The sequence below is a fragment of the Eretmochelys imbricata genome, chromosome 4, assembly GCF_965152235.1.
Source record: "Eretmochelys imbricata isolate rEreImb1 chromosome 4, rEreImb1.hap1, whole genome shotgun sequence".
Classification (NCBI taxonomy): Eukaryota; Metazoa; Chordata; order Testudines; family Cheloniidae; genus Eretmochelys; species Eretmochelys imbricata.
In genome coordinates, this window is record NC_135575.1 from 5,518,954 (window position 1) to 5,539,151 (window position 20,198).

Consider the following 20,198-nt stretch of genomic DNA (forward strand, 5'->3'; position numbering starts at 1 on the left):
CAGGGGACGCCAAGGCATGACTGAGTGCAGCCTGCCAACAATTACAGGCATGCACATGCACAAACTTGGGTGCAGAAGTGCCCTGAAAAGCCTTCCAGCTCTTTGCTGAGATGTGAGGGCGGGAAAGCTAGGAAGGACACGCTGAGAAACAAAACAGATTTACCAGCGTCTGTGGTGGAGCTGCGGGTGAGTCATACCTGCCAGCCCCTCCCTTCTGCCTGCTATGAACGTTTTGTCCCCGCAGGGAAACAAGTGTGCGGTAATTAGCCGTCAGAACCACGGCCAGGGGAGCTGGGTACGTCCACAGCTGCTCTCTGAAGAGCTGCACCACTAGCGAGAAGCCAGGCGCAGAGAGGGAAGCCAAGTATCCGCCGCCTCTGCTCTCGCCAGGCTTCGGGGGAGCTACAGAAGCGGGGGGTTGAAGGAGAGCGGGCGAGAGCGCCCGAAACGCGCAGCTGCGTCCGGGGCTGTGACCAGCCAGCCAGGCGACAGGGCGCTGCAGGGTTCCCGCTGCCTGCTTGTCACACGCGCACGCAGGCTTGTGGTCCGGGCAACCGCCTGCGCAGCTCCTCCAGCGGCGCGTCGGACGCTGGCTTGCGGAGAACGCTCCGGTCCCTTCCAGCTCCAGGTGAGTGCAAACTTTGCCCTGGGGAGCTGGAGGGGGGGAACTCGGGGGTGCCACGGACGCTGCTGCAGCGAGAGGGCCGCAGAGGGGTGTGGGCATGAGGGACCCGAACTGCCCTGGCACTACCCTGCCAGGGCCCGGGGGAAGCAAGTGCCCCGCGCAGGAAGAGGCGCGGAACAGCACCAGGCGTTGCCGCCCTTTGCAATGTGGAAAGGTAGGGAGCTGGCTCTGCTGGCTGTTGGGGCATTCAGATTATTATTTCTTCTGCTTTCACCAGATATTTTGCTCTAAACACGGAGCTGCTGGAGATGAATTAGATGCTGCACGTTCCTATGTTACATGATCACTGAGTAAGATAGTTTATGTAGTCAGCGGCGGATTCTGTCACCTTGTGTCCAGTGAGTGGTACCGTATTGTGCGTCTCACACCCCCCCCCACTGATTTCAGAACCAATGGTAACGGGGGTCAACAGGAACACGGGCAAAAGCACGGTGCGCACCAACAAGAGTAAAGGCGGCAGAACCGAGCCGCGGAGCCGGACACGCTGCTGCAGCCGAGAAAGGGATGCACATGCGGGGGGGGGGGTTCAGCTTTTCACGGGCGCCTTTTGGTTCCCGGTGGCAGGAAAAAGGGGGTATCTAAAAATAGCCACGTAAACAGCCAGTCACGGGGGAGCCCGCTGGCAGCGCCGCGGCGGTGTCCGAAGCGCCGCCGTGCGGGTTCGCCGGTCAGTGCTCGTGAGGCCACGCTCCCCGGGAGACCCCCCGCTCCCCGGGAGACCCCCCGCTCAGCAGCTGCGGCCGCCGGGCAGGCACCGCGCGGAGCGCTCGAAGGAGCCGGCGGGGGGGACAGGCCCTGCTTGGCGGGAGCCGGCGCAGAACGAGCCCTTGGCGTGGCCGCGGGGTGCGGCGTCCGAGCCCAGAGCCCGCTCCCCGCGGCGGGACGGGTTTCCGCACGGCAGGAGCCCGCGCACCCGGGGCGAGAACTTGCCGCTCGCGGGCGCCTCTGGCACTCCGACGCTGAGGCCCCGAGCCCCAAAGAAACGGGGGCACCTGGCTCCCGCTGAAATCCTGAGCCCCTGCTGCGAGGTGCCTCGGAAGCCCTGGGCCCTGCTCCAGCGCCCCAGCCCTTTCTGCGGCTTGGGCGCTCGGGACCAGACCATGGCCTGCCCCATCTCCACCAGCGGGGATTCAGCTGCCCGTGGAGCCAGGGCCGATCAGCTCAACGGGGCCCCGAGGGCTGGGCTTGGGACGACTCCGACTGTATGTGACCAGCGCGTGTTTGCGGGACGCAGCCTACAGCTTGCGGCCCCTTTCGGGAGGAAAGATGCGCTATGGGGACTGGGGCGGGGGGGGGGGGAAGCAGTGGGTTTGGCCCTGACTCTGCTCGTGGTGAAGCCGGGGGAGTTTCAGCACCGACACCCATGGGGCGAGGCCAGCACTGAATGCTCTGGGGAAGCTCACGCCTTAGGGGCTACTTTTCAGCAGTGAGGAGCACCTACCCCCAAGCGAGGTCCCTGGGCCCGCACCTCTGGCGCCAGGCCCCGAGAGGAACACTCAGGGCTGGCCACAGGACTCTGCAAACCTGTGGAAGGGCGGAGCGCTCTGCCCACGTTGCTCTAAACTGTTGTTCCAAACAGGGGTGGCAGGTTTGTAGAAATGTTGGTGGTGCCCAGAACCCGCCCCCGCCCAAACTCCGCCCCTCCCACCTGCCCAAGGCTCTGGGAGGGAGTTGGGGTGGGGGAGGAGGTCTGGGATGCAGGCCCTAGGCTGGGGCAGGGGATTGGGGTGCAGGCTCTGGGAGGGGGTGTGGAGGGAGGGGGTGCAGGGGTGAGGGCTGTGGGGTATGGGAGGGGCTCAGGGCAAGAGTAGGGGTGTAGGGGGGTGAGGGCTCTGTCTGGGGCTGGGAATGAGGAGTTTGGGTGTGGGAGGGGCTCAGGGTGAGAGTAGGAGTGTGGGGGGTGAGGGCTCTGTCTGGGGCTGGTGGGTTTGGGGGGTTAGAGAGGCTCAGGGCTGAGGCAGAAGGTTAGGGTGTGGGGGGGTGAGGGCTCTGGCTGGGGCTGGAGATGAGGGGTTTGTGGTGTTGGGGAGGCTCAGGGCTAGGGCAGAGGGTTGGGGTGTGGGGGGGTGAGGGCTCTGGCTGGGGCTGGAGATGAGGGGTTTGTGCTGTTGGAGAGGGCTCAGGGCTAGGGCAGAGGGTTAGGGTGTGGGGAAATGAGGGCTCGGGCTGGGGGGTTTGGGGTGTTAGAGCGGCTCAGGGCTGGGGCAGAGGCTTGGAGTGCAGGGGGATGGGGCTCTGGCTGGGAATGGGGATAAGGTGTTTGGGGTGTTAGAGAGGCTCAGGGCTAGGGTAGAGGGTGTGGGGGGTGAAAACTCTGGCTGGGGGTGTGGGCTCTGGGGTGGGGCAGGGCTGGGGATGAGTTTGGGGTGCAGGCAGGCTGCTCTGGGACAGGGACCAGAGAGGAGGATTCCCGCCAGCCCTTTCCCTGCCAGCAGTAGCAAGCTCTGGGGGAGGACCTCCCCTTTCCTGCCCCCCCAGCAGCACACTCACCCCCACAACTGTCACTGCATGTGCTCCTAGGGGCCCTCTCAGGTCCAGGAATCTCCCTCGCCTCCCCCAGGGTGGGTGCCGGGGGGTGCTGTGTGCGCCTCCTCCCCTGCCCTTGCCCCTGACTGTAGCCTCACTGGGGGTGAGGGATGGGGCTGCCTCCTTGCCCAGCATGGGGCAGGAGCGGTGACTGCGGGCGAGGGGGGCCCTGTGCTGGTGGAGGGTCCCGCCGGAAAAGGGAAGGGTCTGAGGGGGAAGGGCAGGCTCAGAGTCAGTCTGCCCTGGCAGGGGAGTTAGGGGGCACTAGGACCGTGGGGCAGCAGTTGCTGCAGGGAGGCAGCATGAAGCTGCAGGGAAGAGGCGGAGGCAGGGACGCTCTGCTCCGGGGCCTGGGAGGCGCGCAGGGGGCTGGGGGCAGCAAGAGGGGGCCCGGGGCGCGGCAGGTGGGGCCGGGCCCATGGGCTCTGACTATTGCTGGTGCTAAGGCACCACGTGGAGATAGAACTCGCCGCCTCTGGTTCCAAAGAAATATCTCCAGGCTGCTCACGCAGAGGACCCTGCCTGCAGCCCCGCACTGGGTGAGGAAGCCCTCTCCTGCAGGCAGGGTCCTCTGCCTGAGCAGCCGCTCGCAGCCTGGCTCTCTCCTGCTTTGCCTGGGGAGCCCAGCGCCTGCCACCCTGCTTCTCCGCAGGGACGCAGTCGGGCTGCCGAGTTTGCCGCCAGTCGCAGCGCCGCCTTAGCTGAGCGACACCTGCCTAGAGGCCAGGGGGCTGCCGCGAGCCGGGGCAGCAAGGCTCCCCCGGGTTAGGGGTCTGTTCGGGAGTGGGGCAGCGAGCCAGAAAAGGCTCCCGGGGAAGCCGGCACTGTGCGCAGCCCGCCCCGAGAGCAAGGCTTGGCAGCGCGCTGGGAAGAGCTGTTGTTAGCAGGTAGGTGATGCTCATTGGCTTTAATGCCCGGGGGGTGGGCCCCTGTGAGAGAGAAAGTATTGCACGGGGGCGTGGGGATAGGCTGGGCCCCTGTTCATTGCATTGCTCCTTTATTTTCACTTTTATTCCATAGAAAGGGAAACGCTCTGACTTTTGTTCCAAGACTCTGATGATGAGCTTTTCGTTAAAAAGTGTAAACAGGTGGGAAGCGCTTTGTTTACACACCCGCTCCCCACCACTGGTCCCTACCATGCTTACTTGCTTTGCTCTAACGTGACTCGGACTCAGCTGTGACAAGCGGCGCTACCGCGAGAGAGGGGGGCGCTACTAGAGGACACCTCTGTTCTCTATGAAGTGGCCTTCCTTGCCCGTTTGGAGCAAAGGTGTCCCTGCAGCAGATTCACTGGGGCTTTGCAGAGGGTCAGTGTATCCGGCTTTTGTGTTTATTTGTATTTATGGCTTGGAGGTGCTTTTTTTAAACCCTGAAATCGCATGGGACCTGGATTTCTCCTAGTGTTTCACTGCTTGGCTGATAGTGACTGTGAGAAGACCAGTCTGGAGTGGAAGGTTGTTCCAGTGTTTAAGGCATTACCCTGGGGTGCAGAAGACCATCTAGGTGCCCAGCTTGGCCACAGTCATGTAGCTTCTCTGTACCTCAGTTTCTTCATCTGGACAATGGGGATAATGTCCCTGCCCCACCTCACGGGGTGGTGTGAGGATTAACAAATTAAATACTGGGAGGTGCACAGCTAATACAGGATAAGAATCATACAAGTAGTCACCTGAGTGGCTCCACAGAAATATTTTCAAAGTCCATCCAACTACAAAGCTGTCTGGGTTTACATGAACCCAGCAGCGCTGCTCCGTAGGGCTGGGCTTATGCAAGCCCAAATGATTTTCTTCACAGTAATTTTTAAAACCCCTAACAGGTAGTAGCTGTTTAGCCATATGACAAATCACTCGCCCCACGAGCACATTTCCAAATGCAGAAGCCAGCCATTTGCCCCCAGAGGCCCTAGATGAGCACACAAATGCTGCTCTGGGTCAGTATTGAGATGCAGTGGCAGAGCCCCACCGTGACACCTGCTTGCGTTAGGGTGTGTTCTACCTGACTGGTCCTTCACTTTAATACCCCCGCTTGGAAATCTAGGGCTAGATCCTCAGCTGGTGTAAATCAACATCAGACCAGTGAAATCATAGAATCATAGGACTGGAAGGGACCTCGAGAGGTCATCTAGTCCAGTCCCCTGCACTCAAGGCAGGACTAAGTATTATCTAGACCATCCCTGACAGGGGTTTGTCCAATGTGCTCTTAAAAATCCCCAATGATGGAGATTCCACAACCTCCCATGGCACTTTGTTCCAGTGCTTAACCAGCCTGACAGTTAGGAAGTTTTTCCTAACGTCCAACATAAATCGCCCTTGTTTCTTCTTGTCCTATCCTCAGAGGTTAAGGAGAACATTTTTTCTCCCTCTTTCTTGGAACAACCTTTTATGTACTTGAAAATTGTTATCATGACCCCACTCAGTCTTCTCTTCTCCAGACTAAACAAACCCAATTTTTTCAATCTTCCTTCCTAGGTCATGTTTTCTAGACCTTTAATCATTTTTGTTGCTCTTCTCTGGAATTTCTCCAATTTGTCCACATCTTTCCTGGAATGTGGTGCCCAGAACTGGACACAATACTCCAGTGGAGGTCTAATCAGCATGGAGTAGAGCAGAAGAATTACTTCTCGTGTCTTGCTTACAACACTCCTGCTAATTCATCCCAGAATGATGTTTGCTTTTTTTGCAATAGTGTTACACTGTTGACTCATATTTAGCTTGTGATCCACTATAACCCCGAGATCCCTTTCTGCAGTACTCCTTCCTAGGCAGTCATTTCCCATTTTGTATGTGTTCCTTCCTAAGTGGAGTACTTTGCATTTGTCCTTATTGAATTTCATCCTATTTACTTCAGAATTACTTTAAATCAGGGTGCCCTGCTGACTTACAGCAGCTGAGGATCTAGCCAAGATGGCGAGGGTGGTAAGTTCATTCAGGTCTGGGTGTAAACTTGCTGGCTTTGCAGCCGGAGTGTACATGACAAGACAGGTACGTGGTGCGCTGGGAAAGTGCCTCAGAACCCTTATTACTCCTGCATTACTGAGCAAAGTCTAAGGGCTTGTCTACACTGGCAATTTACAGCGCAGCAACTTTCTGGCTCGGGGAGGTGAAAAAACATCCCCCTGAGTGCAGCAAGTTTCAGTGCTGTAAAGCGCCAGGGTAGACCGTGCCCCAGCGCTGGGAGCTGCGCCCCTGGTGGAGGTGGGATTTTTTAGAGCTGCACCACGACCACTGCTAACACCTGTCTCTCAGCACCTTCAGCTCCCCTGGACTTTACTGGGAGTTGTGGGGTCAGCCAATGCTGAGCATCTCTCACCACGTGGCCATAGCAGAAGGACAAACAGGAACGTTTCACCTCTGTGAGAAATAGTTTTGCGTGTGCCAGTCTGTGCCCCATTGTGCCCCAACGTTACTGTAGCCATGGGAGAAGATCTTACTCATTTGTCACGCAGCCCTCTTGGATGCAAACAACTGGAGGGCCCAATCCTCAGCTGGTGTAAATCAGTGTAGTTCCATTGGATTCAATGGGTCTGATCCCCAGCTGGAGTAAACCGGTGTCACTCCATTAGAGTCCTTCGGCCAGCTCCTCAGCAGGTGGAGTTTCATGGTGTCAGCGGCCCCCCTCCCTTGAATTCTGACGTCAATGGAGCTATGCTGCTTGACACCCACGGAGGTCCCGGTCCTGTACAGGGACCTCAGCGCTTGTCCCCCCATGCTGGCAACACCGCCGGCCTTCTTGACTTACAAGCTAACGTTTCTGAGTGTTTAGGAGGCATCTGAAAATTCCACCTGGGCAAAATTTCTCAAAACAAAACAAATTTGTTAAAATTTGGCCCTTTATCTCCCCCTTCCCCATCCCCTGCCCTGCTCAGGGAATTTTTCAAAGAAACATTTTCCTCAAAAATTTTCCATTTTGGGGGGGGGAGGTGGGGGGGGGCAGGGAAAGAAACTTTAGATGAGAAACTTTAAATGAAAATATTTAGCCTGTTGTTCTATTGACGGTTTCTTAATTTTCTTTTTTCAGTTTTGTTTTGTGGGGATTTTTAATGCCAATTTTGATCTATCAATCTAGTCATATAGGAATGTTTTATCCCCAAATCAAAAAATTGTATTGACATTTAAAAAAATGTTTTGAACACTTTTTTCAGTTTTAAAAGCAAAAAATACTGTTTCAAGCAAATCTGCTGAAAATTCAGCAAACCAAACAATGGACTGTTATGCAAACAGTGGAATAATGTTTGCATTTGCCCAAATTTCTGCAAGATTTTAAATCATGATGATCTGTCCCATTGGAAATGGAAATGCAACCTTAGCACTTACAATGGCACTCACCCCAGAACTTACTCAGTGACACCTGGCCCGTACTGCTTCAGTCATTACAGAGTTACAGAAGAGTCGCTTTGTGCATGGTGACTGGAGTAACAATTCTTCTAGGCTCTGTAAACAAGGTATTTATTAGGCGGAGTTTAGGCTGACTACAGTGCAGCTGAGTGGCAAAGACTTGAGAGAGTTATTCAGCTCACGCTAATGAAGTGTCAATGAAATCTGTACTCTTCAGTGCACCAGTCCTGTTTCTGGCCCGTGTTACGGGGCGTCTCTAGTCAAATGCTCAGAGAGCTGGACAGCATTTTACTGGTGCAGTTTTAGCTCTCTTACTCTACACAGCCTTGCGAGGCACGAGTCGGTGCCAAGGTGTAGTGTGACATTGTGGCTAGGGCACAGCCGCAGTCTGGGCAGTCTGCATAAGTGCACCCACCTTTGCTAGCTCTGATGGCGCTAAATCAGCACTGGAGCAATGGGGAGAATTTCGGGGAAGCCTCAGGTAGCCCCAGCCACTGTGGGCGGCACAGAACACACGTACACCAGGGAAATAGCTCACCCAACAGCAGAGACCAGGACATGAGCCATCTGAAAGCTTGTGCCTTTTGGGGCTCTATAGCCTATGTGTACACTGCACACTAAGCACAGGTCTGGGGGACCCAGCCTTGGGGATGCAGAGTTTCCAAGCCCAAGCCTGAGCATCCACACTGCATTATAAACCTGGGTTTACCATTGCTGGACCCTGATCTCACAGCCCTGTTAACGCATCCACACTGCACTGCACAGCCCTCCAGATACAGGTCTGCAGCTAGACCAGCATCTATGCTGCAAAGTGACACGGCTTGGCCCTGAGTCACAGCAGGAGCTAGGCTCTGACCCCACCCTCCAGCAGAATCCTAAAACCCACATCCTGAGTGTCTGATTCTGTGCGGACAGAAGGGGGCATGGCCTCAAACCTGCGTCCAGGCCTGGGCTTAGTGTGCAGTGTAGACACACCCACTGAGCTTGAGGTTACCTCGTGTTTCCAAAGTCGGGGGGAGAGCTATGAAAGCCTCAGATTGGGGCTAGTGAGGGAAAGGGAATCAGCAGCCTGAGGGCCACAGACTGTGAGGCCAGAGATAATGGGTGGCAAACACTGAACAGCAGCCCCCCAGCTGCTCCTGAGCCTGAAGTCATTGCAGGAATATCCCTCCCTGTGGAAACTGCTTTGCCACTGAGCTACCTCCGACTCCAGTCACTCACTGGAGAGTGCTAGAAGAAAGGAAACAGCTGTAAAGTGTAACTGGGGAAACAAATATGCACGTGTTAAATTTCATATGCAAATTTGCACGCATAAAATTAACACATTGTAAAGAATGACAGTTTACTGAGTACCGTCAGCGCGCCCAGGGCTCTCAGTCTATCACAGCTGGCCCCAGCCCCACTGATGGAGCTTGCACCCCAAACCAGACACTAGCGCTGCAGTTCAGTTCCGGCTCCAGATCTGAACACCGAGCAGGAGGGGAGGGTGGCGTTCCAGGCCCGGGGTCTGGCAAGAGAGGAAGCCGAGGACAGAGGGAGGACATGAGAGTAAAGACAGGAGAGGGTGGGAGCTGGAGGAAAACACATCCCATATACTCATATCTCCCTCGAAACAGTACAGACAATAAAACAGGCCAGGCATTGCTAGGAGATGACACACACATAGGGCACTCCCGTCTAGCCCGTCCTGCGCGCCCGGCGGGGACTTGCCCAAGCAGATACTAGACAGCTTTTCTACACGGAAACCAGCCCTATCTCTGCAGTGGGCGGCTAGAGACCTGGCCTGGTGGAGGAACCAACACGACTCCGCTGTATGGCGAGGCACGACAGCTTTCCCTTGGGTGGTTTCCTCAGGGCCCATACCCCACAGAGTTGCAGAACAGCAGAGCGAGGGGTGAATTACAGGCAGACACAGTCAGAAATATCCGGTTTTGGAGCAGGTCTGAAGATGGGGCACAGAGACAGACGGACATTTCCAAACAGCTGGTGGCAGAGGAAAGAGGGATGCAAAGACCTGAGTCAGCCCCTGCTCTGCCCCAGACTCCCTGGGGCCCTGTGCATGTCACTTACTCTCCCCTGTGTTCCAGCTCCCACCTGTGCGGTGAGGCTAACACTGTGGCCCTGCCCCATGGGGTGTTGGGAAGGCAAATGCGCTGAGCAGCACGAGTGCTCAGACTGTATGGGACTGGGGCCTATATAGATATATAGGTGCTTAGACAGGTGCTTGGCATCTAGGAGGGGACATGTTGCTCCCTGCTTCCCAGCCCACACAATGGAGATGGTGGAGATGCAGTGATTCCTCTAGACCAGGGAAATGCCCATGAAGACTTACATCAGCTTTGTAGCCATTGATACTGGGAGTGTGAGGCCAAGTGTTTGCTTCTGGGCTGAGGCTCCAGCCCAGAGTGCCTGGGGCAATGATGGTAGGTGCAAGAGTCACTGGGGGCTGCTCCCTCACCAGGGGAGCCCACGCTGGTCTAGCATGGCTAGCATCAGCTTCTTTGGAGAGCCTGCCCCTTTCCCGAGCGAAGCTCCCTGTGAGCGCACGGGACATCACCTCCAGGTCGGGGCCGGAATTTACTCTTCCCTACTCCTTCCAGTTCAGCCAGAAGCATCGGGGTTTGCAGCGTGCGCCCTTGCCGGATGGCAGGCAGGGAACTGGCCTTCGGCAAACTACACCAGCGACCAGTGAGACAATTCCAGGCATTGGGATGGACTCAGCCAGCCTGGCAAATCTAGTCCCTAGGTACTTGCAGGACCATTTATTTCCTTCTAGCTCCCCCAAGGCAGTTACAATCAGCCGGGTTATCCTTTGCTCGCCAGCCTAAATTTCAGCCTATGCTGGGCAGAGGCCTCCTTGGGCTCTGTTTGTTTAACCCTACCCATCAGCATCTGCTCAGCACCTCTGAAAATCAGGGTATTTTAATTAAGGTGCCTACAACCAGATTTAGGTTTCCAGTTTGGGGCCACTATCTTTTTGCACAAACCCCGCCTGTCAAAGCCGCAGCGAGTCTGTGTCTACACCACAGTCAGAAGCTGTGACTGCAGCACGTCTACACACACAGTACCTGAGCTACCGTTGAGCTAGGGTGAGCGGCTCAAGTACACGCCCAAGTCCCGAATGGGGCTAGCCGTGCCACTGCCCTTGCTGCCACAGCTTCACTGCTATGGTCACTTTGAGCGAGCTAGATCCAAGCTGGCTCGAGTACGTCTACACGTGCTGCCTCCCCACTGCTGGGTAGGCAAACCCACTTTGTCTCTTGACTGTGTGCTCTGTTGGAGTCACTCAGCTTTCTATGCAGAGTACTCCACATTGCTGACCAGGCAGGAGGACACTGGCCTTCCTGTGGCTGAGTGCTGGAGGACGCAGGTGAAGGTTTGTCCCTTAGGATAGCATTCTACTCATTTTGTTTGTGTGGGTCACTAGTGACCAAATGAGGGTGTGGCAGTAATTAAGTTTGCACAAGCAATGATGTTCTATTACTTTCAAGAGGTGAGCGAGTTGGTCATTCGTTTGTTTCGTAACGAGAAATCAGCTGGTCCCACCCACTTCACACCCCAGTACATCCCAGAGCCATGGGTGTGGTTACTGTCCTGCAGCATTCTCGGACACAAGAAAAAAGCTCTGTGTTTGAGCAACCAATGAGTCATGTGATGTTGGGTACAGTCCTATTTATGACCACTTTCCATATTGCCAAACAGTGATTTCACTAGCAAATGCCGCCTTCTGCAGAAGTGGCTTGAACAGGAGTTTCCAGACAGGGTGTTGGCAGCAGAAAGCTCAAAGGGCTTTGAGACAGAGAGTAACATTTCAAAAGCCCCTCTGTGACTTATGAGCATTTGCCCCATTTTCAGAAATGACTTTGGCAGTTAGGAGTCAAAGTCCCATCGGCTTTCAATAAGGCCTCGGCACTTTAGAGTCTATGACTGTCGGCCTCGAAAGTGCCACCCTGGTTTGTGAGCCTGGGGGGTTGTACCAAGTCCTGCTGGGACATGAAAACACAGCTGCTACAGGGGGCTCCTGAGAGATTCCTCGCAATCGCTGGTGACAAAGCAGGATATAAGGTTTGATTCTGACGTCAGAATCTGCTGCCTTTTCACAGCAAGTTCAAGCCAGATCTTAGTTGTGTTTTGGAGCAGGGGAGTAGCAATGGGGAGGGTGGAATTTCCACTTCCACAAGTTCACCTGTGCCTGGAGACCATTTGCCCTCAGCTGTCCATGGCACTAACCCAGGCTAGCTCCAATGAGATGCCAGGGGGACCTTTCTAGAAACATGTGGCTCTAGCCTTCTCCACCCCCAATTAAAACCTTAGCCATGCCCATCTTTCAGAAACTTAACCTTTAAATTCCCTGGTCACTATTGCAGGTGGTTCTTTCCCCTTTCCCAGCACTCAGAGTCCTTGGGAATAAGGAACCATGCACACCTTTTATTTGGGAAAAACACAATCACTATATATTTACCTGCAATAAAACGGGCAAAACCCAAGCTGTCCAATTCTGGTCATCCGTGGATGTGGAAATGTGGAGAAACTGGAAAGGATCCAGAGGTGAGCAACAAAGATGATCAAAGAAATGCAGTGAAAGCCGTATGCACAAAGGCTGAAGGAACTGGGTATGTTTAGTTTGGACAAGAGGAGATTAAGGGGGAGATATGTAAGCTGTCTTCAGATACTTGAAAGGCTGCCTTAAAAAAGATGGAGAAAAGTTGTTCTCTCTTGCCACAGAGAACAGAGCAAATGGCAATGGGTTCAACCTACCCCACAGCAGATTTAGATTAAATCTCAGGAAAAACTTCCTAACGGTCAGACCAGTAGGACAATGGAACAGACGCCTAGGGAGGTTGTGGAAGCTTCTTCACTGGAGGTTTTCTATAGAAGGCTGGACAGAGCCACCTATCTTGGATGGTTTAGACACAACAAATGCTGCATTGTGGCGGGGGTTAGACTAACCCGGGCGGTCCCTTCTAACCCTGTGGTTCTATGATCAGGAGTATGGCGCACCCCACAGTCCCAGTTATTAAGTGTCCTGCTTTTTGAGGGCCCACAGCTCTATTTACATCCACCTAAAAGCTCACTTGCAGATCCCATTAGGCCCAGTGCTGATCAAGCGGGTGCTAGGAAGCGGCTCCTCAGCTGGGCTGCTCTGGCCCAGCAACATCCACCCCACCAGGCCCCCTGCTGGTCTGTGGCTGTCTCAGGCAGTTCAGCTGCTGCGGCTCTTCCCCTGGCACTCAGGGCAGGCATGATGTTCAGCTCTAGCTCCGTCGCCATTGCGCAGGCCCCACAACATTCATTTCTGCCACCAGGAAGCCCTCTGCAGTAAAGACAGTGCTATGGAGGGTTCCGAGTCCCCAGCTACAAAACCCAGAGCCAGGCAGGACTCCTGGTCAAACCACTTCCCTTTCCAGCACAGCCCCTCTCTTCCCTTCGGAAGCGGGCATTCCCAACCTGTCAAACCACACACAACCTGTCAGCTCAGGGTGACCCACTTACTACTGGGCGTATCTTGCACAATTCAAACGCCTTTTCATAACCAGCCACGTTAACACACTGCTGTCATTCCTAGAAACAGAACACAAACAGATTCCAGACAACGCAACACAACCCACCATGCGTAAGCCAAACTGCAATCCATGTAAGGGAAGCCTGCCACAGCTTGTTCCTTCCCTGTTCTCCTACAGGAGGAGCAGAATAGTGGGAGCTTCTTTCCCATTTCAGCACTCTAGCTCTGGGGCTCACATTGGCAACTGCACGTTTTTCTGACCTGACTGTTCCCTTCCTTCTTTCTTTCTGTCTAGCCTGGCTATTACACTGAGCCCCCGAACCATCACTCCAACATCAGGCTACAATGCGGCTTCTAGATAGGATCCAGCTATAGCCACAGAGCCAGACTGAACCAGAGTAGAAACCAGGATAGCTGGACATTATGGTTGATTGGACATTTGGGGACATAAGAACATATGAATGGCCATACTGGTTCAGACCAAAGGTCCACCCAGCCCAGTATCCTGTCCTCTGACAGTGGCCAATGCCAGGGGCCCCAGAGGGAGTGAACCTAACAGGTAATGATCAAGTGATCTCTTTCCTGCCATCCATCTCCACCCTCTGACAAACAGAGGCTAGGGACACCATTCCTTACCCATCCTGCTAATAGCCATTTATGGACTTAACCTCCATGAATTTATCTAGTTCTCTTTTAATCCCTGTTATAGTCCTAGCCGTCACAACCTCCTCAGGCAAGGAGTTCCACAGGTTGATTGTGTGCTGTGTGAAGAAGAACTTCCTTTTATTTGTTTTAAACCTGCTACCCATTAATTTCATTTCGTGGCCCCTAGTTCTTATATTATGGGAACAAGTAAAAAACTTTTCCTTATTCACTTTCTCCACACCACTCATGGTTTTATAGACCTCAGTCATATCCCCCCTTAGTCTCCTCTTTTCCAAGCTGAAAAGTCCTGGCCTCTTTAATCTCTCCTCATATGGGACCCGTTCCAAACCCCTAATCATTTTAGTTGCCCTTTTCTGAACCTTTTCTAATGCCAGTATATCTTTTTTGAGACGAGGAGACCACATCTGTACGCAATATTCAAGATGTGGGTGTACCATGGATTTATATAAGGGCAATAAGATATTCTCCGTCTTATTCTCTATCCCTTTTTTAATGATTCCTAACATCCTGTTTGCTATTTCGACTGCTGCCACACACTGCGTGGAAGTCTTCAGACAACTATCCACGATGACTCCAAGATCTCTTTCCTTATTAGTTATAACTAAATTAGCCCCCATCATAGTCTATCTATTGTTGGGGTTATTTTTTCCAATGTGCATTACTTTACATTTATCCACATTAAATTTCATTTGCCGTTTTGTTGCCCAATCACTTAGTTTTGTGAGAGCTTTTTGAAGTTCTTCACAGTCTGCTTTGGTCTTAACTATCTTGAGCAGTTTAGTATCATCTGCAAACTTTGCCACCTGTTTACCCCTTCCTCCAATGCCCTGGATGACAGCTGGGCCAGGGTAAGGCCCAAGGGAAGACATGGCTTTTGAGGAGGGAATGTGAAGGCAGGTGTGGTTGTATAGGCCAGGGGCTTAGGGGGGATGTCCCAGGCACGGGGCAGCATAAGACTCTAAAAGCTATTCCATTTGTAAAGAGCTCTGACTCCTTTACTGCAGTTCTCTGTGGTGACTTGGAGAACAATACTAATGCGTCACACAACTCTGCCGGCACTGCGTGGGGTGACAGCACATTGCCGGGACACATTTCCACAGCCCTGTGCCTCAGGTGGTCTTTGCATCCTCGGCCTGTGCAACAGCTTGTAGATTGATGCACAAATTAGGTTTTTGCCCCTCTGTTGAGTGGTAATAGAGGTCAGCGCTTTGCAGGTCACCTGCCCAGTGACCCAGGGACATCCCAATGCAAACTGACTTTCTGAAATGAAAAGTCAAAACATTTCATTTCAGAACTGCTGAAACAAACTGTTTCAACCTTTCCAAGGGAAAAAACATTCAACAAAAACAATTTGCTGAATTCACAAATTGTTTTGGACGACCCGAATCTGCATTTGTGTGTGCGTGTGCAAACAAAGGTTTTGCATGAAATATTTCCCCCAACTCTGCATGCTAGAAATGCAGTAGGGCCTACAAACAGAATGGTAACCTGGAAGAACACAGGAATGCTTTTGGAGCTGCTAAGGTTAGAGTTTATGCAGCTATGTCTTCTTGGTGTCTAAGAGCTAGCAAACAAACATTTGTTTTGCAGTCCTCCAACAGAGTATGAACCTGTGTCACAACCATGTGAAATAGTGTGAACTGCTCAGCCTGAGGGTGAGAAGTGTGTCAGGATACTACAGAAATCCCCTAGCAACGAAACTGAAGATGGGCACGGGAAACTCCGGCTTAGCACACACAAGAAATATTCCCACAATCCGTAGTTCAAAACTTGTGACAGGGTCGTTAGTGCCTTGGAAGTTTGCTGGGTAACGTTTCCCCAAGGTGATCTCAGGTGTGGAAAATCTTGCACTTCATTTGATGCTTTCCTGGAGGACTGCATTCCTTGTCTACGTTGGGCTCTTTGGGAATGGATATGCATCCCCCTGAGAGCCCAATGGGAGCTGCCAGTAGAACCATAAAGCACTTGGAGATGGGTATTTGTGGGGTGACTAAGAACAAACCATGGGGCCCTGGGCTGCGTGGGGAGATGCACTGCTTTGACTGACGGTAGAATCTGCCCCAGCCTTCTCATGCGTTGAAGTGGCGTAGGAGAACATGACACTTAACAGACTAAAAACTAAATACTGGAGCGTCCCTGTGCTAAGGGGCTTGCAAGTTGAGGATCTGCATCTGCAAAGACTGAAGCATGTGAATAATTGAGTCGAATGGAGCTTTACTTGTGCGAGTAAAGTTCCTCATATTCTTAAATCTTTGCAGGACAGGACTGTATGTTGGCCATACACCGTTACCAGTGCTAATAAACAAGGGGTGGGGGAAGGGACTGGGAAGGAGCAGGACTTCACCAAGTAAAGACCAGGAGGTGCTGGGCCCGGCATGCGCAGTGACCAAAATCAGGACTGGGACATGCTGAGGTGGACCTTCAAGAGAAGTAATGGAGTGGGGGCACAAGGGGACAGTTCTCAACAACCCAGCCCTGCTTCAAGCATGGCTGGTTAGTGAATCCTTTTGTGCCTACACTTTCTACTCAAGAAAATGGGCTAAGCCTCCATCCTCGATGTGCTCCTTCCTGCTCTCGTGTGCCCCTTTACAACCTCTCTGTGCTGCCCCCGCCTTCACCATCTCTCCAGCCCCCCACCCCAAAATCTCACACTGCCACCCCTCGAAAATCCAGCCAGCATGAACCCACCCACCCATGCAGGTGCCTCCCCTTGCCCCCAGCTCCAGTAGGGAGACCAGCTGGCCTGTGGTTATAAGGCTAGTCCTGATGTTTGGGGCTTTGCCTTTTATAGGCACCTGTTACCCACATCCCCGTCCTGATTTTTCACATTTGCTCTATGGTCACCCTCAGCTCTAGTCACACACACATACGCCAGCTCCTGCAGGGGACTCATACACAGGCTTCAGACAAACTGCCTCACATCTGCAGCCGCTCCCCTCCCCCCGTCCTGTCCCGCTCACCCCTCCAAACAGAGACAGCGCCCCCTTCCCTGTTTGCTCTCTTCCGTTCCTTCCTCATGCACTCCCAGAGATTGGAAAGGCTCCCCTGACCACGAGGGAGCAAAACCTGTCCTGCCATTATCATGGGTGGGAATTTTTCACATAACTTATTTTTTGTTGGAAAAATGCCATTTTGTTAAAACTGAAATGTCTCCTGGGAAAGGGGCAGGTTTGACACATTTCCACTTTCAAAAAAAGTTGGGGGAAAAAATCACAATTGTCAAAAATGTCCCGTTTTGACATTTTCAAAATGAAAAATCCCGTTTTCAGTTCAAAGTGACTTTGGTTAAACTTTTAGTTAATTTATAGTTAAAAAAAAAACAGGTTCTCAGAGAAAGGTCAAAATCAAAATAAACAGGAGTACATTCATGAACTAGGTCAGCTCCCAGACTGCTGTGCTGGGCATCACAACATGGGGAATAGACGGCCAGCCCTCTGTGGAGAAAGAGGTGGTCAGGGACTATTTAGAAAAACTGGACGTGCACAAGTCCATGGGGCCGGACGAGTTGCATCCGAGAGTGCTAAAGGAATTGGCGACTGTGATTGCAGAGCCATTGGCCATTATCTTTGAAAACTCGTGGCGAACGGGGGAAGTCCCTGATGACTGGAAAAAGGCTAATGTAGTGCCAATCTTTAAAAAAGGGAAGAAAGAGGATCCTGGGAACTACAGGCCAGTTAGCCTCACTTCAGTCTCCAGAAAAATCATGGAGCAGGTCCTCAAAGAATCAATCCTGAAGCACTTACATGAGAGGAAAGTGATCAGGAACAGTCAGCATGGATTCACCAAGGGAAGGTCATGCCTGACTAATCTAATCGCCTTCTATGATGAGATTACTGGTTCTGTGGATGAAGGGAAAGCAGTGGATGTATTATATCTTGACTTTAGCAAAGCTTTTGACACGGTCTCCCACAGTATTCTTGTCAGCAAGTTAAGGAAGTATGGGCTGGATGAATGCACCATAAGGTGGGTAGAAAGTTGGCTAGATTGTCGGGCTCAACAGGTAGTGATCAATGGCTCCATGTCTAGTTGGCAGCCGGTGTCAAGTGGAGTGCCCCAGGGGTCGGTCCTGGGGCCGGTTTTGTTCAATATCTTCATAAATGATCTGGAGGATGGTGTGGATTGCACTCTCAGCAAATTTGCGGATGATACTAAACTGGGAGGAGTGGTAGATACGCTGGAGGGCAGGGATAGGATACAGAGGGACCTAGACAAATTGGAGGATTGGGCCAAAAGAAATCTGATGAGGTTCAATAAGGATAAGTGCAGGGTCCTGCACTTAGGACGGAAGAACCCAATGCACAGCTACAGACTAGGGACCGAATGGCTAGGCAGCAGTTCTGCGGAAAAGGACCTAGGGGTGACAGTGGACGAGAAGCTGGATATGAGTCAGCAGTGTGCCCTTGTTGCCAAGAAGGCCAATGGCATTTTGGGATGTATAAGTAGGGGCATAGCGAGCAGATCGAGGGACGTGATCGTCCCCCTCTATTCGACATTGGTGAGGCCTCATCTGGAGTACTGTGTCCAGTTTTGGGCCCCACACTACAAGAAGGATGTGGATAAATTGGAGAGAGTCCAGCGAAGGGCAACAAAAATGATTAGGGGTCTGGAACACATGACTTATGAGGAGAGGCTGAGGGAACTGGGATTGTTTAGTCTGCAGAGGAGAAGAATGAGGGGGGATTTGATAGCTGCTTTCAACTACCTGAGAGGTGGTTCCAGAGAGGATGGTTCTAGACTATTCTCAGTGGTGGAAGAGGACAGGACAAGGAGTAATGGTCTCAAGTTGCAGTGGGGGAGGTTCAGGTTGGATATTAGGAAAAACTTTTTCACTAGGAGGGTGGTTTGGATTGCCTAGGGAGGTGGTGGAATCTCCTTCCTTAGAAGTTTTTAAGGTCAGGCTTGACAAAGCCCTGGCTGGGATGATTTAATTGGGTATGGATCCTGCTTTTGAGCAGGGGGTTGGACTAGATGACCTCCTGAGGTCCCTTCCAACCCTGATATTCTATGATTCTATGATTTCAATTGACCCAATCGGAAACAAAATGCAGATTTTTCAGTTTGTGAAAATTTTTGACATTTTGACTTTTCTGTCAATTTTGGGACAGAAATTTCTTTTGAACTCTGCACAGTTCTCCTGGGAAGGGAAACCATTTCCTACACTGCTCTAAACATGGCCGATAGGTCACGCTTCAATGCAGTGGTTCTATAAGGTGTCTGGCCGTGCAGGGAAGCCCTTCGGTTGCTGATACGCCCAAGGAAAAAAGCATTCCACAAAAAAACCTTTCAGACATTCTTTCAACATCAGGGAGAAGCAAGAAAAAAGCACAATGCTTTTTTTTTTTTCCTTAGCAGTTACCCTTAATGCACTAATTTGTTACCAGGGCTTGCAGGGCACTACAGGATCCAGAGGGCTAGCTCTCCTAGCGCGATAACTAGCAGCCTCTCCTTCCAGAGCCATGCACATTCCTGTAACATCCCCAACGAGCGATGCCAACGCCTCAAGTTGTGAATAGGAATCAGCCCTGCAGGAGGCTGCTGGAACTGTAAACATGGCAAAATAGCTTTGCCCAGCAGAGCACGGAATCAGCATGGAAAGAGGTGTTATTTTCTGCTCTACCGGGCTGTTACAGCTCAAGCAGATAGATACGCATTGATGTGAACTAGCTAACGCTCTCCCCAGATTTCCACTGTCCCAAATTCCAATTATGCCTTTCTGCTAATCTTTGGGCTGAGCAGTTGCAATCACACAAGCCCAATATTCTGTCCCCTCTACCATGTGGTGAAGGGGCTCTGCTCAAACCCAAGTGGGAACAGAAGATACAGGATATGGAGCCTCTGAATGGTTTGCAAGTAGCAGACTGAGTATTGCCCTGTGTGCAGACTGCCACGCATTACCTAGCCCGCTGGTCCTGTGCATCAGGAGGGTGGTTACTCTATTCAGGGGTCTTTGGTGGCTGGTTCTCCCCTCCCTACGATAAAGGGGTTTGCTGGGGGGAATCCCAACGAGCCAGCGCACTAAATCTCACTCTTTCAGATTAGCCTGGTTTGGGACAGCCCCCAGCATGAGACTGCCCTGGCTTTGGACAGTGTCGCACTCACAATGCATGCAGGCCCCACCAGGCCCAGAGACCACATGCTGCGGCCGCTCTGCCTGCTGATCAGAGCTGGCTGCGGCAGTACGGCCTGGAGCTGTGTGTCAAGGGCTGAGCAGAGCACCAGCCGCACAGGGCAGGAGGGGACGCAGCTCCACCGCCTGCTCTGGGCTCAGGCAAGAACCCCCTTCCCCCTGGTCTCTCTCCTCAGCCCCTCGCCCAGCACCCCGTGTGCAGAGGAAATGGCCACTGAGCAGCTGATGGGCCCCACGGAGGAGCAGCTGGAGATCCTGGAGTATAACTTCAGCAAGGTCAACAAGCACCCGGACCCCACCACCCTGTGCCTCATCGCCGCCGAGGCGGGGCTGTCCGAGGAGGAGACCCTGGTGAGT

General features: G+C 52.8%; 1 protein-coding gene across 2 annotated transcripts in view; it reads left to right on the forward strand.

Annotated features, from left to right (window-relative positions):
• The first annotated feature begins 308 nt into the window (after window positions 1-308).
• Window positions 309-20,198, forward strand: part of HOPX (HOP homeobox) — a 32,086-nt gene continuing 12,196 nt past the window's right edge. For both annotated transcript variants that reach the window (XM_077814293.1, XM_077814294.1), the window contains exons 1-2: window positions 309-628; window positions 20,018-20,192. In XM_077814293.1, coding sequence (XP_077670419.1) covers window positions 20,049-20,192 — 144 coding nt within the window. In that variant the 5' untranslated portion in view covers window positions 309-628; window positions 20,018-20,048. The remainder of the gene's footprint in view (window positions 629-20,017; window positions 20,193-20,198) is intronic.